Consider the following 15443-nt stretch of genomic DNA (forward strand, 5'->3'; position numbering starts at 1 on the left):
ACCAGGGGAATAATTACCGTGGACAGGGCTGACATGTTGAACAAATTGCTGTGTGCTTGTAATTACAAATTGCGTTTCCAACACTCCAGGGGTTTCCAAACCTTGATATCTTTGCTATTAACACATAAATTATGCTCATGTACGGAAACAGTGAGAGAGACCAAAATTATCCGTGGGCTGTGTTGCATAAGGGCTGCTCATTATGGACCCACTCCAGGAGTCTGGGGCGGCCCCATCTGGGGCCTCCAGGTTTACTCTTATTTCATAGGGCCATGTTCCCTTACCAGCCCAAGTCCCACTTGGCATGGAGTGAGGCTCCAAGGCTTTCCTGCGAACCCTGCGGATTGGAATCCCAGCTCTGCCCACTGCGAGCTGAGCGGCCTCAGGTGTACTACCAAACCTCTGTGTGTCTCAGCTTCCTGGTGGGCTGCCTAACAGCGCTTGATAACCACCCACAGGACAGTGTGTGCCAAGCTGCAGATAGCTGCCAACTGCCCAGCATACAGGAGGTACTCCTTGGGGGCCTGGCCTTCTCCCCTCACAATGCAAGAGGTGCACGTTGGAATGGCAGCCAAGTCTTATTCCCAAGAGTATAGGAAGATGGCCTTGACTCCCCTACCACCCTGCCCCTGCTACCCACCAGGCAGGTGGAAGTGTGAGACTCTGGCTGTGTGAAATGATTCCAGGTGAGCCCCAGACTCGGCGTCCAGGGACCAGGAACAGAATCACATGGGACCTGGGAGAGTGTAACTCCTCCCAGTGCTCTTTCAGCCCTGCCAGTTATTCTGAGACCAAAGTGTTGGTTCCTGCTAATAAGTCTTTAGCACTCAAAAAAGGGCTTCATTGTATCTTGTTTTTATGGGCGTTGTGTAGTCACATGGTCCAACAATTAAAGATAGAAAAGGCACACAGTGAACAGCAAACCACCCTCCCAGCCCTGGCAAGTTCCCTCAGAGGTAACCGCTGTCCAGAGGTATTCTATGCATATGTCAGTGTGCGTGTGTGCGTGGATGTCCGCGTCGGTGTGTGTGTGTGGGGGGGGGGGGGTGTTTACTCCTCCCCCTTCCTTTTTTACCCAAATACAGCATTCATCACTTTACTTGTTTCACCTAGCAATACATCTTGTGTCTTATTCCCTATCAGGATATAAAAAGCACCCTTCTGTTTTATGGCTGCCTTCTAGAACATGAATTCTCTTTGCTTGCTAATGTCTGCGTTAAACAAACCCAGAGCAGGCCTCCAGCACAGGCCTTCTGCTGATAACAGAATCCAAGCAGGATTTTATAACAGTGTTTTAGTTTGGGTGATTTGTTTTTATGGGAAAACTAAATTTATTCTTTTATTCTCAGTGAAACTTTTTTTTTATTATTGATGGAGAAGATCGAGTCCCCCCCCCCCCCATGTAAAGCATGGTGTTAAGTAATTGGTAAACGTGTCCTTTGTGGTCATTGGGAAAACCAACCTAGGGATAAATCCAGGCCACTTTTGTCACCGGAAGTCTAACCTCTTCACCCTCTGGCCTCTTTCCTCACAGCTCACCCATCCCCGTACTTCACACTCCCCATATATGCAGAACTATGATTATATTTTCCCAAGCTCACCAAAGCTGTTCCTATGCTATTCCCTTTACCTGGAGTGCCCTTCTCTTGCTGGGCCACCCAGTGAATTCCCATTCCTGCCACAGATCCCAAGACAGGCCTCACCTCACCTCCTCCAGGAAGCCTTCCCTAAATAGCCATCCCACCTGCTCACAGTCAGTCCTGACCTTGTGCCATCTGGCTCCCATACTGAACTGATGGCCCACCTCAGTGCCCTGACTGACCCAAGAGTCCCAAACTGGAGTAGGCATCAGACCCACCTGGACCGTTGGACTTTGCAATTGCAAAAAAGTCCCAGCTGAGACTGCAACTGTTGCTATTCCTGGAAGCAGCCTTTGAGAACCACCGGTGGAGCAGAGAACACAGGCTGAGTGTCAGCATGGGTGGGTGCCTGTCCCAGCTCTGTGCTTTAGAGGTTGTGCGTCTTTGGACAAATGACTTAGGCTCTCCGGGCTTCAGGGCCTCTGTTTCCTTCTGCACCTTCTGGTTCCCCAGTCAGTGCCTGACAGACACAGAGTAGGTAGGAATAAATGTCAGGGGCAGTTGTGGGACACATTCAGGAGTGCACATGTTCTCAGTTATGGATTTATTCAGACACTGAATCAGGCATCACACGTATCCCGCCTCCATTAATTCCGAATCAGTGGAGTCGGGTCAAGCTGGATGCAGTCTTCGTCCCAGCCAGATGAGAGAAGGTGCTGTTTAAATCAATAACATAAAGAAAATTGCAGAGGGGAATTTTTAACCCACTTAAGAGAGGCTGTTGTTTTAGGAGCACTTAGTGGCATCCATTTGCAAAACAGGCGTCCCTGGCACTTGCTGTAAATGAACGTGTCTATTCATTAAGGGAGAGGGCCACTGGGGCCTTGCCTTGGCTTGGCAACCCCTCAGTAGCTGTTCTGCTGTGGGGAACCCATGGCTCAAGAATAACCAGGCTCCTTCCTTAGCGGCTCCCTGGAAAGACACGTGTCTGAATCTGAAACAGAACAAGGCCTTGCAGATTTCCATATTTCTTCCCCGATGCCCTGACTTTACCTGCTCCCTTTAATACAGAGGGGCCCCAGTTTAAGCAGAGCTACCAGGAAAGAACCAGATAGGTCAAGGATGGTCATTTGCCCTGCTGAAGGGATGCATCTTTTTTTTTTTTTTTTTTTTTTTTAAACAAAATCTTTGGCTGATGGTTCCTTTATGTACTGGGCACACTGGAGATGAAAATTGGTGTTTTTGAAAGACCATCTCACCCAGCCCTTCCATAATCTATCTATGGTGGAAATAGAGGCGTTGGCTGAGATCGAATAAGACAAGGGTGAGAATGGGGAGCAGGAGTGGAGCCTGCCGTTCCCTTCCCAGCGTGCAGGCCTTGCTGCATCCATGTGGTTGTCCCTGACTGAGAACAACTGTGGTTCAGCATGACTCACTCATTTATCAGACAATTACTGAGCACGTACTGTCGACCAGGCTCCATCTGGATACTGGGGACACGGTGGTAAACAAAGTCCCTCCTTCACAGAGCTCCATTCTGATGGAAGAGACAGACAATAAACAAGTAAACAAGTAATATAAGCAAGATAAATATAGGCTGAGAGATGGGCTTTGAAGGGAATTAGATGAAATAGAGAGAAAGGGGATGGGCTTTACCTGGGGGTGTTCCAGAAGATCCCTCAGAGGAGGTGATGGCAAGCGGGCTGCCATCTGTTGGAACATGTGTGTGCTGTCTCAAAGCCCTTCACACGTGGGGGTCTCTTTCCCAGACTGTAGCCCTGTAGGTGGGGCTTGGGACCACAGAAGTTAATTCATCCCTGGTGGTCCCACTGAGTGTGAGCTTGCCCCATGTGACCCCACCTGGGCTTCTGGGCTGCCTTAGCAGAGCTGGCAGAAGCCTCAAGTCCTTCCCGGGGCCAGCTACCACCATGCCTGCCTGCTTTTCCCCAGCTGCTCTCCACTCCAGAGGGCAAGCAGGGCATCCCCCGGGAAGAGAGTAGGGCAGAGGGAATTGGGATTTGTGACTGGGGACCTGGGAGCTGGTTAAGTGGGGGCAGAACTCTTGCTGAGGGCCCAGCACTGGGTATCCCACTAAAGTCTTTACAACATCAGTGATATGCCTGGTTATTCGTGCCCATTTTACAGAGGAGGAGACTGAGGTTTGGAATGGCAATGCCCAAGACCACACTGCCAAGAAGGGGACAGAGCCAGGAGTCGGACTCCATAGCCAGCGTGGGGCAGTTGTGGTGGGGGGTGGTTCTGGATTTGCTTTTATTATTTCCATGATATCAGCTGAGAAGGGAAACTGTCTTCTGCAGGGGACATCTTGGAACTGGGCCTTGAAGACCAAAGAGAATAGTGTTTAAAGCATAGACTTGGGAATCAGACAGCCCTGGGTTTAAATCCTCACTTCCTAGCTGTTTGCCCTTTTGCACATTCTTTTAGCTTTCTGAGCCTCGGTTCTTTCTCTGGATGATCGGATGAGGATAGTAATAGTGGTATGTTCCTGAGAAGGTCATTGTAAGGCTCATTAAATGAATGATACGTGTAAAGCATTTAGCACAGAGCCTCATTCAATAAGCCCTTGGAGTGGGGGGAAGCCTTAAGTAAGTTACTCAGCCTCTCTGAGTCATCGTCTATTTGTAAAGTGGAAGGTTGTTGAGAATTAAATGCTACCTCTTCTGTAAAGTGCCTGATACAGGGTAGGCGCCGGTGAGGGGTGGCCTTGTGGCTGTCTAGAGAGGTAACAGCCCCAAGCTTAAGGAAGAGGCAGATAGACGCAGAAAGGGGGAAAGGAAGCACAGAAAGACCCATCCCATTGCCCAAGATGCAAGATCGAGCATCAGATGTGGGGGAGCTAGGCTGTGACCCCAACTGGTGTCCCCAGGTGTGAGCATTCCCACTCTGTGGGGACAGTGGTGGAGCAGGGGAAGGACTGCCCAGTTCTGAAGGCCTCCGTGGTACCCATCCCTGGCCAGGCAATTACAGATGTTCTTGCCAAGCCCCCACACCACTCCTGCAAGGAGGGTTTCTAGATCCACACACTGAGGCCCCAGGAAGCTGGGGGACTCAGCCAGGGTGACACAAGGGGGTCAGGGGCTGGGATGTGTGTCCAGGCCTACTGGCCACAGGGCTGCCTCTTCACCCTGGGACAGAGAACCGAGGTGGCCTGGGCTCTATCTCAGGTATGGAGGGGCCCAAAGGGTCAGGCCAGAGGATCTGGCCAAGCAGCTTCCCAGTGCTACCAGCCAGGGAAAGGGGGGGCTGCGGTGGGGTCACTTTGATTGTGAGCCGGGGCTGGCAAGACCACCTGATGGGAACTGTGGTGTGCAGTATGATTTCGAGCGCAGTGGGGCGGGGTGTGGTCAGGGAAGAGCCCTTCACTGACGAAGGTAGCAGCCTAATTAGGTATTTGCTACTAAATGTCTTCCTGATGTCGTCAGGCCTCTCGAATCCTGCAAGAAGACCGGCAGACGGCCACTTCCCATCCACTTGAGTAGAGACCCATAACTCAAGTAGTGGCACTTAGAAGCCACAGGTCTGTTCTCCACAGGCCCTGCGCCCTAAATCCCCAGGCAAGCAGCTCAGCTTACCTGACCAGGCCCAGCAGGGGGACAAGGATGGAGGGAGGGGGCCCCCAAGAGTGGCCGGACTAAGGCGGGAAGCCATCAGCACCTTCTGACCCATGGCCACCCCCCCACCTTCCTTCACTTTTATAACACCTACTTTATAATCACACACTGTGTCACGGGTTGTGGTGGGCACTGGGGACCTGGAAACATAGGCTGTTCTGGGGCTGTAGGCTAGGAGGGCTTCTTGGAGGAGGTGATCATTCCTGACCATTTGGTTCACAGTGTCAGTCACGGAGCACCTGTCACATGCTAGGCTTTTCAGAGTTTGTGTAGCGCCGACCAGTACTGGTAAGGGTTTCGATTCTCCTTGCTTCTGACCCTGTGTCCTGACTATGCGGTTCTGTCATTGCAAGCCCTCCCTAAGGATCTTTTCTTCCAGCCTCAGTTAATCCATTGTCAACTGTAGGCATAGTAGCACCTGCGTCTGATTTTTATTGTTCATTCAAAGACCACAGAAAAACATCCTCCTTACACCTCAAACCACACTGGTTCCCTGACTCTGTGGTTTGCTTTGTCAGAGCAGTGGGGAAGGAGATGCGGAGAGGAAGTCAGATGACCAGGTCTTGGCCTGGCCCCAGAATGACTTCGGGAAGTGCAACCCCGTCTTGTAGGCCTCAGGCTCCCCACCTAGTGAGCAGTAAATGCTGGGTCATGGTGACTCCTTCCAGCCCTAAAATTTAGGATATGCAAACATTAAAGCCTCTTCAATCTCACTGTCACAGTCTGGGTCTTGGCCTGCCCAAGTAGCACTGAGTTTTTATGGTTGGGACTCAGCTCTGCTGGTAGCTGGTCATTCGGAGCAGTGGCAGTGTCTGAGCCCCACCACCAGGAGAGTGGACAGAGAGCCATTGTCCCTGCCCTTGTGATGCCCACAGTCCAGGTGAGGGTTTCCCTCTCCACCTGGGAGACAGAGTACTGGGAAGGGCTTTGAAGAGAAGGTGACGTTTGGGCTGAGTCTTAAAGGCTGAGTAGGAGGTTGCCAAGCAGAGGAAAAGGGTAGCCTGGGAAGTAGGAACCGCATAAGCAAAGGCACTGGGACAAAAGAGGGTGCGGTGCATACTGGGAGGAGCTCTATTATAGGGATGGTAGCTGGAGGTGAGGCTGGAAGGCAAGACATCAGGGACTAGATGACAAGCAAAGTACTACCTGCACTGGGGATGGCCATGTCGACTAGTTCACGGTAAACAGTCCTACACCCCCTCGGGGCCAACTCTAGCCTCCCAAAGTAAGTTATCCCAAGGTCATTTACTTTACTTGGTGTAGTGCAATTAGGGAAGCCTGTGATTTGCAAGTGGTTTATGTGAAAACAAATGAAATTTTAAAAAGTAACTCAGCACTTTGGAGCAGCTGGATTCATCTGGAAACTTTCTGTCCTGGGGGGACTGACTGGCTTCTCTGAGATACCATTTTACACAATTCTGCATTCTGCACAGCTGCCTCTGGTTTTCACAGCATCCAATGCTCCTAGGAAGAAGTTCTATTCTGTAGGGAGCCAACACACCGCCTGCCCCGCCAAGCCCAGCTGTGTGCTGGACTGTGGGGTACTGTGGCCTGGGAGGCAGGATGCCTGGACCAGTGTCAGTGTTCCTAGTACACAGCCCAGGGCACATCCCTTTTTCACTCCAGGCCTCAGTTTCCCTGTCTGTAAAATGAGGGCATGGGCTGCAGGGATGATGACAGAGCTCTCTCCCACGCCCGGCATGCCGGCTGTGCTGTAGGGGTGTTCATTTGGTGTTATGAAGAACAACAGAGGAATGATCAACACTGAAGGGTGCAGTCAAATGGGCTCCCACAGATTTTCACGCTGTCAGTAAAACACAGCCTACTCAGAGACAAAGGAACCCAAGTGGCCCGAGAGGTAACTTAAGTACCATCTGGAATTTGGGGTCTTTGGGCACTGGCTCTGGAGGGCCTCAGGGTCTCCTATAAGATGCTAGAACAACTCCAGTCCTGTAGGTTGCCATGACTGTACTGATTTCTTCACTGCACTGGCTTTTTTGGTTTGTTTTTAAGGGAACAAACATGTTTAAAATTTTGAAAACTATAAAAGGGCATAGAGGGGCACCTGGGTGGCTCAGTGAGTTAAGCCTCTGCCTTCGGCTCAGGTCGTGATCTCAAGGTCCTGGGATCAAGTCCCACATCAGGCTCCTTGCTCAGTGGGGAGCCTGCTTCCCGCACTCTGTCTGCCTGCCTCTCTGCCTACTTGTGATCTCTCTGTGTCAAATAAATAAATAAAATCTTTTTTAAAAAGGCGGGGGGTGGTGCATACAGCAAGAAGTCCTCCCTTCTCTTTCCCAGCCCTGTCCCAACAAGACTTCAGGCTTAGAGGGCAGAGGCCCATCTCCAGGAATCTCTGGAAACCCCAGTTTCCCTTCCCAGAGACAATCACTGGTCTATGTTTCTTGGATCTTCTTTAAGAAATAGTCAATGGTTATATGATGCTATATAAGCACACTAGTGTTCTATATATCTTACTATGAGTACATATGATGATTTATTGGACTTTTAATCAGTGTCCCATCTCAGATCATTTCCTATGTGTATGGTGTGCCACCATATTGTTAACACAGAACTCCAGTAATGGGCGTATAGCCATGTACCCACTGCCCAGTCCCCACTGAGGGACATTGTATGTCTCCTTCTCCCCGTTCCACTGTTACAATCAACTAATATCCTAAGTCTTTGTACACACAGGCAAGAAGCTCCGTAGGAATCATTTCTAGCAGTGGATCGTCCCAACATGTGGCCATCTTGTCTGGAGGTCACTTCACCCAGCCCTATGTTTTGTTTTTGTTTTTGTTTTAAGATTTTATTTATTTGACAGACAGAGATCACAAGTAGGGAGAGAAGCAGGCAGAGAGAGAGAGAGAGAGAGAGAGGAGGAAGCAGGCTCCCTGCTGAGCAGAGAGTACAATGCAGGGCTCCATCCCAGGACCCTGGGATCATGACCGAGCCAAAGGCAGAGAGGCTTTAACCCACTGAGCCACCCAGGTGCCCCCGGCCCTATGGTTTTAATCACCACCTTCCCCCATGACATTTGGATTCTGCTCTTCCAGATCTTGTCTGTGGTGGGCCTGCACAAGGGCACTGGAGGTCTGGCAGGACAGGCAGGGTAGCTGGTGCCAACTCCCCAGAGGACCTTCATTTATTGCAGGGTAGACGACCTTTTTGTGCGGAGGGCTAGATATAAATATTTTAGGCGTTGTGAGTCATCTATCGCCTTTGTAACTGTTCAGCTTTGTTGTTGTAGCCCAAAAGTATCTGCAGACAATACATAAGTGAATGAGTGGGACTCTGTTCCAATAAAACTTTATTTTAAAACAGCAAGCAGTGGGCCGGATTTGACTCTCAGGCTGGATTTATTCAACTGCTGAGCACCTCTGTGTCCCAGGCCCCCTAGTAGGTGTGGGGAATGCTGCAGAGAACAATACAGGCCCAACTCTGCCTGGCAAGAGCAGTACAGCTCACTGGTGTAATGGGAGAGCAGGTGCAGAGTAAACCCAAGAGTGTCTACGAGGAATGTCTAACTTGGACTAGGGGCTGGTCAGGGGTGGCTTTCTGGGAGAGGAGACCTCGTAAGCTGAAATCCAAAGTCTTAGCCAGGAGTCAGGCACAGCAGGAGTCTGGGGCTTTGAAAGAAGTTTTGTGCTACTGGAGATGTGGCGTGTGTGGAGGGAACATGATAAGTGGCGAGGGCTGGAGAGGAGAACCTCAATCAGGGCACAGGCCTGGAGGCAGGCTGTGTGGAGGAGCTGGCCTTCATCTTGACAGCTCTGGGAGAGGGACTGCAAAGGTTGGCCTTGGGGGTGGGATAGGGTGCTATATACGCGTCTGATGTCAGAAGCCTGGGGATGGGGATGAAGTTGGGTCATGACACGTGAGACAGGTCAAGGCAAGCAACTCAGGACTGAAACCCAGGACGGTACAGTGGAACTAAATATTTTCATGACTTTCTTGAATCCTGTGCCCCTATAGATGGGCTCCTACTCATCCCTCAAGGCTCCATCCCAAAGCCCCTTCATCTTTGGAGCCTGTTATGAGGCAGACTTACAAGCTTCTTCCTCCAGATTATTATAACATCATACTGAGGGACACTTGTCGCATCAGTGTCTCCCACTGAGGCCTCAGATGACAGGCACAGAGTAAGCACTAATAAATGCTTACTAAATTAAATTAAACAGGAAGATGAATTCTCCAGGATAGTTGTGGTCCATGAGCCATAACTTAGAGTTGAGAAAACCGAGACTCAGAAGGCTAAGCAACTTGCCCAAATGGAACATATAAGAATTCTGCCCAGTATAGTCGTTTTAGCAGAAAAATTGGCTTTCTTTGCCTTTCCAGGCTGAACTTTGTTGTTTGCCTCACGGTTCCCTAAATTATTAATCCGCAAGGCAGTTAACTGAGCAGAAACAAGAGGCACACTTTGTAGAAAGATAAAACAAGAGAATTAAGAGGCATTTGGTTTCCAGGGACTCCATCCTCTGGTATTCCAAATGCTAACAGGGAAATTCAACCCCCTTCTTCTAAATCCCAGCCGGAACAATGTCGCCAAGACCATCCTGGCAGGCGGCTATGCCGTGGGCCTGGACAAGTGCCTGGAATTCTTGGAGAATCCAGGTTGTGAGGCTGTCGGTCAGAGCCTGTGTCTGGAGGGCTCCAGCAGCTGGGCTGGGGGAATTCTCTTGGCTCCATTTATTGCAGCCTATTTTTAGAGGGCTGTTCAAGCTGGGGTGGGGGTTTTCCACCACCACCACCCCTGCAACTGTACAATTTAAAGCCTATCCCCTTCCACCTCCCATTACCCCCCAACCAGGATGCAGGACATGGTAACAGGCTTTGAGCAGTGCATGTCCAAAGTCGTTTCCTTCTGGAACCCTTGTGTGTAAGTGCTCTTGTCCATCTCCCTGATTCTGGCCATCTTGGTGGGTGTGAGGTGCTCTCTCATTGTGGTTTCAACTTGTATTGCCCAGATGATTAGTGGTGTTCAGCATCTCTCCATGTGTCTATTGGCCATTCATATACCTTTTCCAGAGAAGTGTCTGTTCAGATCCTTTGCCCTTTTTCTAATTGTTCCAATTATCAACTGAACAATTATCGATTGTTCCAAAATTGGGTTATTTGCCTTTTTATTGTTGAGATGGAAGAGTTCGTTATATGACATGGATACTAGACTCTTATCAGATATGTGATTTCCAAATATTTTCTCCCATTCTGAGCATTTATTTTTCATGTGCAAAGACAGCATCAGAAGCAGAGAGGAGAAACGTGGAGATGGGCAATGAGGGGCACTAGATTCCTGCTCAGCCTGTTGCCTGGGAACCCTGGTACACTAAACTGGATCTAGGGACGGCCTCTTCCGGTGCTACCAGCTGGGCCAGCCCAGCCCACTTCCTTCATTGTCCCCAACCCTACTCCAGTTTCCCCATCTGGGAAAGCACTCATCATTAGACTCTCAGCAACACCCCTTCCAAATGGAAGACTCAAAAAGGCACAAGATGATGTCCCTGCATTAGTGGCTTCCTACTTCTTCCTGACTTCTGCAGTTGTGCCAGCTGCCTGGCCCTCCAGGAGATAAACTTGCAGCTGGGGCAGGTGGGGTTTTGATTGTGTCTGTGTCTGCTTGATGTCTCCCAACCACATATGGGCATTCCACAAGTTGGGTGCTGGGCCCTATGCCTGCCTTCATGAAGCCCAAGGACAGATAATAAACAAGTAAATATGCAAATTGAGAACTGCAAGCCAGGATTGCTTATAGTAGGGAGAGAGGAGCAGCCTGGAAGAGAAGTGAGCGAAAACCTCTTAGAGTTAACCCAGTTAAGGTGAGCCTCAGTTTCCTCTTCCGGAAAATGGGGCCACCAATAGCTTCACCTATATCACATGTTGTCTTGAGGACCAAGTGTAGGTAAAGAGCTCTAACAGCAAATCAGGATTACTCCAAGCCAGCCGTGGGAGTCTGAAAGTTGTCTCTGGGTGAGGGAAAAGCAGGGTGTTGAAGAATGGGGTTAGGGAAAAAGAAGCTGCTTTCATCAGATCCTCACCCAGAAGTCCCCAAATGGGTGTCCCCAGCCTCAGGATGGAACCCATTTTTTTCCTCTGGGGCAGAAACATCAGAACCCAAAAGTCACAACATCCCAGGAGCAGAGGTCTCGTTTTATAAGATGAGGCCAAAATTAGGATTGGCAGAGATTGGCGCCATAAGCAGAGTAGGCTGCAGTTGGCTGGTTTGGGTTTTATATTTGCTGTGCTTATGCCTTGAGGAGCCAAATATGTATTTGGGGGGACTCTGTTTTGGAGGGAGTGCACAGCCTTCCCAGAGAAGGGCCTAGCTTGCCGGTACAGGGGTGCTTTTGGTCAGCTAACCTGGCGGAGACGATCCTGCTGCCTACTTGGCTCTGGTCGCCCCGCCCCCTTCGCGCAGCCCCGCCCCCTTCGCTTCCCCACGAGGCTCAGCGCAGCCCCGCCCTCCCGGAGCAGCCCGGCCTTCGGGCCCGCCCCTGGCCCCGCCCCCTCCCGGGCCACATTCCTCCGGCCGGGCCTCGCTCTGCGCCAGGCGGGCGGGTGGCCGTGGCGGCGGCGGCGGCGGTGGAGGGGAGGGCTTGGCCGGCCTGGGGCTAGGAATAGAGCCGGGAGCAGCGGGAACCGGCGGGCACCGGGCGGGGCGACCCGAGGTGGTCGCGTGGTGGGTGGTCAGGTCTCTCGGTGGTCGGGTGTCGGTCCCAGGATCTGCCGCCCCAGCGGGAGTCGGCAGCGCTCGGCGGGGCCTGGGTCCCGGGCGCTCGGCCCCGTCAGCTCCCGCCGCGGCCGCCATGTGGTGCCTGCACTGCAACTCCGAGCGGACTCAATCCCTGCTGGAGCTGGAACTTGACAGCGGGTAAGCCCGTGGCCGCGGGTCGGGGGGATGGCGTAGTGGGGGGGGGGGAGGGTGGCGCCGGGGCTCGGGCTAGAGGGCCTTGGGGAGGGGCTTCACGGAAATGGCCTGGCGGGGCAGGGTGGGGGTGCCAGCAGAAACCCAGTCATTGCACGGCTGCGGGCGGTATGTTGTGGGTTTGTGAGAGAGCCGGGTCCTGTGTTGTGCCCCGGTTCGTTAGCGCCTGCTGGGGCTCTAAGTGTAAGTGTGTGCCAGAGAGGCTGCGGGGATGGGTGTGCCGGGGTGCGTGAGACTGTCAGGATGTGTGTGATGAGTGCCTGTGTGTGAGGGAGGGAGAAGGGCTGACGGGGTGGAGCGTGGCTGTAATAGTATGTGTGCAACCAGCCCAGGGACCTGAGTTTGTGCGTGTGAGAAAGAGACGCTGTCAGGACAGGAGTGTGTGTGTGCGCGGGCGCGTGTGTGCATGTGCGCAGTCGCTCCCAAGTGAGTGTCGGGATGGGAGCTTGTGTGGGGGTGAGTATCCGGTGCCAGGCAGGAGACCGTGGACTGGATGGAGTGTGGCAGGCGGGTGTCTGTACTTGTATCTGGTTGGGGCAGGCTGAGGCTGCCAGGGAGTCTTTCTGGGGGCCTAAGCCAGCCCCTGGGCCTGTGTCCAGGGTTTTGCCTCAGCTCTGTTGGGGAGATCCTGGGCAAGTGTGTGGGGGTTCGAGGGATTCTTTCACCGACTGTGCACAGGTGATCCAGGTGGGGTGGGGGGGTGGGGAAGAGGGAGGACCCAGGAGAGCACTGGAGAGCCTGGAGCCCTGGGGGGGGGGGTGAGATCTGTGTGGCTGCTGCTGTTGTGTTGAGGGCGGCTGGGAAGGGTCTGCTGTTGTGATTGGGTGTATGCGTGTTTTCAATGCGCCTGGTGTGGTCAGGGATGGAGTCTTAGTGAGAGGGGTGGAGGGGTGGGAGTTTGAATGTGTGTCCCAGAGACCAGCGCTTTTCTGCTTTGGGGCCTGTGGGTGGCTGCCTGAGTGTCCAAGGGCCCGTATTTATGGAGAGAGAGTGTGTATGTGCTGGGAATATCGATTTTCTTGCACCGCTCGCCAGCGCAGCTGCCCCCTGAGCTGTCTGCAGGCCCCTTGGAGGAGCCAGGCTGTGGGGCGGAGAGGATTTGTTGACAAGCTGACTTGGCTTGTGTCGGGCCCCGGAGGCTTGGGGGGCAAACCACCTGCAGCCGTTTGATCTCTGAGTTCAAAAATTCTGCAGCCTGTGTCTAGCAGTTGCACTGAGAACATGCATATGTTCCCCTCTGGCCCAGTCCTCGCCCCAGGGGCCTGGCACTCTGGGCCTGAAGCTCCATGTGGGGTTGTGGGGGTGTGGTTCCCAAGAACCCGTGGCTTCTTTGTGTCTAGGGGGCAGAGGCTGGGCAAGCTGCAGCTGCAAGGCCAGCTGTCTGAGATCTGTGGCATCAGTCCGAAAACGGGGGTCACGATATTCATATTGCACACATGCTACTGTCTTACGCAGCTGTCCCACCCAGTATCGCATGTACATTCTTTTCCTTGTGGCTCCGGCATCCCCATATTGCAGGAGAGCAAACTGAGGCTGAGCGCTAAGTCTTGTCGGCACCAGGGCTCTGCAGTTTAAGGAGCAGCTGCTGTGAGCATTCCCTGTCTAGGCACTGGAGACATAGCAGTGAGCAAAACTCAGAGTGCTTGTCCCTGTAAAGGCCAGCACACTTGTGGGGACACAGTCGGCATGCTCCGCAGGCAATGTCTCTTTTTCCGCTCCCAGCTGAGAGAGACTGCGGGGTGTCCCCAGTGCCCCTGCTTGAGACCTCTCCAGTGTCACCCTTCCAGTTGGGATGTCCATAGGGACCGCTTTGGCATATTTCCCAGTCCTGCATCCCTTCTTATTGGAAGTCCTTCTTCGAATCTACTCTAAACCTTCTAGCTGCAGGGAAGCCTGCTTGAGTCCTTTTGTTGTCAGAGTTGCTGATGAACAGCTGCTCCCCCAGTCTCAGAGCACAGACCAGGTGTCCTGGAGATTGAGAAGACCTTCTGCAGCACAACCCAAGGTTTGCCCTTCGGCCTCAGAGCAGGTGGAATCACATTTGCTCCAGATTGTCTGGTATGCAGTTCCAAAGAAAGCGGGGTGGGGGGGTGAGGGGCAGAGAATCAGCCCAGCTCCTGACCTGCAGAGGCTGGCCAGCTTGCCCCCCACCCAGAGCCCTCCCAGCTGGTCATCTCTCCCTCTCTAAACCCAGGAAGTATCCAGCATGCTCCAGAACCTCAGGAGACCCCCAGTCTGTAACAGGTCTAAGATAACCCCTCCAGGAACAGCCATGCCACCCCGTAAGCACTGTGACAGCACAGGTGGCCCCCTTTGTATGGCAGCACTTAAGTGCCCTGCTCTTTGAGCCTCAAAGCAGCCCTGGTCTCTCCCCACCATCCCTTTCTAAAGGGGCATGTTAAAATAGGGAATCCAGTGACCTGACCAGGCTGTTACCAGGGTGGTAAGAGAAGGGGAGCCTGGAGAAGAACCCACATGTTCTGCCAGAGAGCCTCTGGAGGGCCCCTGCCAGCCCGGCCAGGATTTTCAGGCTTTTGCCCAAGGAAGTCGGACTATGAACTAGCTGTGCTAATATTTACACAGCTTTAGCTCAAAAACATGGACAAGACTGACAGCTGCATCGTCAAACCGTGTGATGGCTGGGCAAAAAGGTGTTTGTGGAAGGGAATGAACAGCCCCGCCACCCCCACCCCGGGCTCTGGGAGTTCAGGTGCACATGTGTGTGGGTGTAAGCTGGCCAGACTCTGTGGAACGAGGGATCTTGGTTTGCCAGGAGAATCTGTGAGGCCAGGAGCAGCTCAGGGCATCAGCAAAGAAGGGAAACAGACTGGGTTTCAAATCCCAGCTCAGCTTTGTGACATTATGCAAGTCACTACACCACCTCAGAGCCTCAATTTCCCCCTCCGTGGAAGGGACTGGTACCCGGCTTCACAGAGATGCATGAGGACATGTCTGACAGCCCTCGCCATGCTGGCCAGCCCCAGGCCTTTGGTCCGAGGTATGATTGTCCAGGTCAGCACTCTGCTCTTCCCGCTGCCAGTGACCCAGGGGATTTTCTTCCTTCCCCTTTTTTAAATTTCCTCTGAATTGCAATGACGCTTGGAATGTCTGCCCAGTGGGCTTGCAGTAGGCCAGAGGCCCGGGGAGAGCTCTGCAGAGGTGGCCCAGGTCCCCAGTGGAAGTGTGTGTATGTGCCGTGGGCAGGGGGAGGATGCGCCAAGGCTGTTGAGTGTGATTTATCATTTGTCCTCAAAAGCAAATCCTAATGACTTTAAAGGCCATTAAGGCTCTTGAAGAATTAATTGG

The 15443-nt window shown here is 52.6% G+C and overlaps 1 protein-coding gene across 8 annotated transcripts in view; it reads left to right on the plus strand.

Annotated features, from left to right (window-relative positions):
- IQSEC1 (IQ motif and Sec7 domain ArfGEF 1) overlaps nucleotides 1–15443 on the plus strand; it is a 166221-nt gene that overhangs the window by 81620 nt on the left and 69158 nt on the right. Inside the window, exon 1 of one of the 8 annotated variants that reach the window (XM_004738613.3) lies at nucleotides 11732–12083. The exons of the other annotated variants lie outside the window; for them this stretch is intronic. Coding sequence (XP_004738670.1) covers nucleotides 12019–12083 — 65 coding nt within the window. The 5' untranslated portion in view covers nucleotides 11732–12018. Of the gene's footprint in view, nucleotides 1–11731; nucleotides 12084–15443 lie in introns of those variants that run through there. 8 annotated transcript variants of the gene reach the window in all.

This window comes from Mustela putorius, unplaced genomic scaffold, assembly GCF_011764305.1.
Source record: "Mustela putorius furo isolate JIRA1106 unplaced genomic scaffold, ASM1176430v1.1 tig00003850_pilon_pilon_pilon, whole genome shotgun sequence".
In the NCBI taxonomy this organism is placed as follows: domain Eukaryota; kingdom Metazoa; phylum Chordata; class Mammalia; order Carnivora; family Mustelidae; genus Mustela; species Mustela putorius.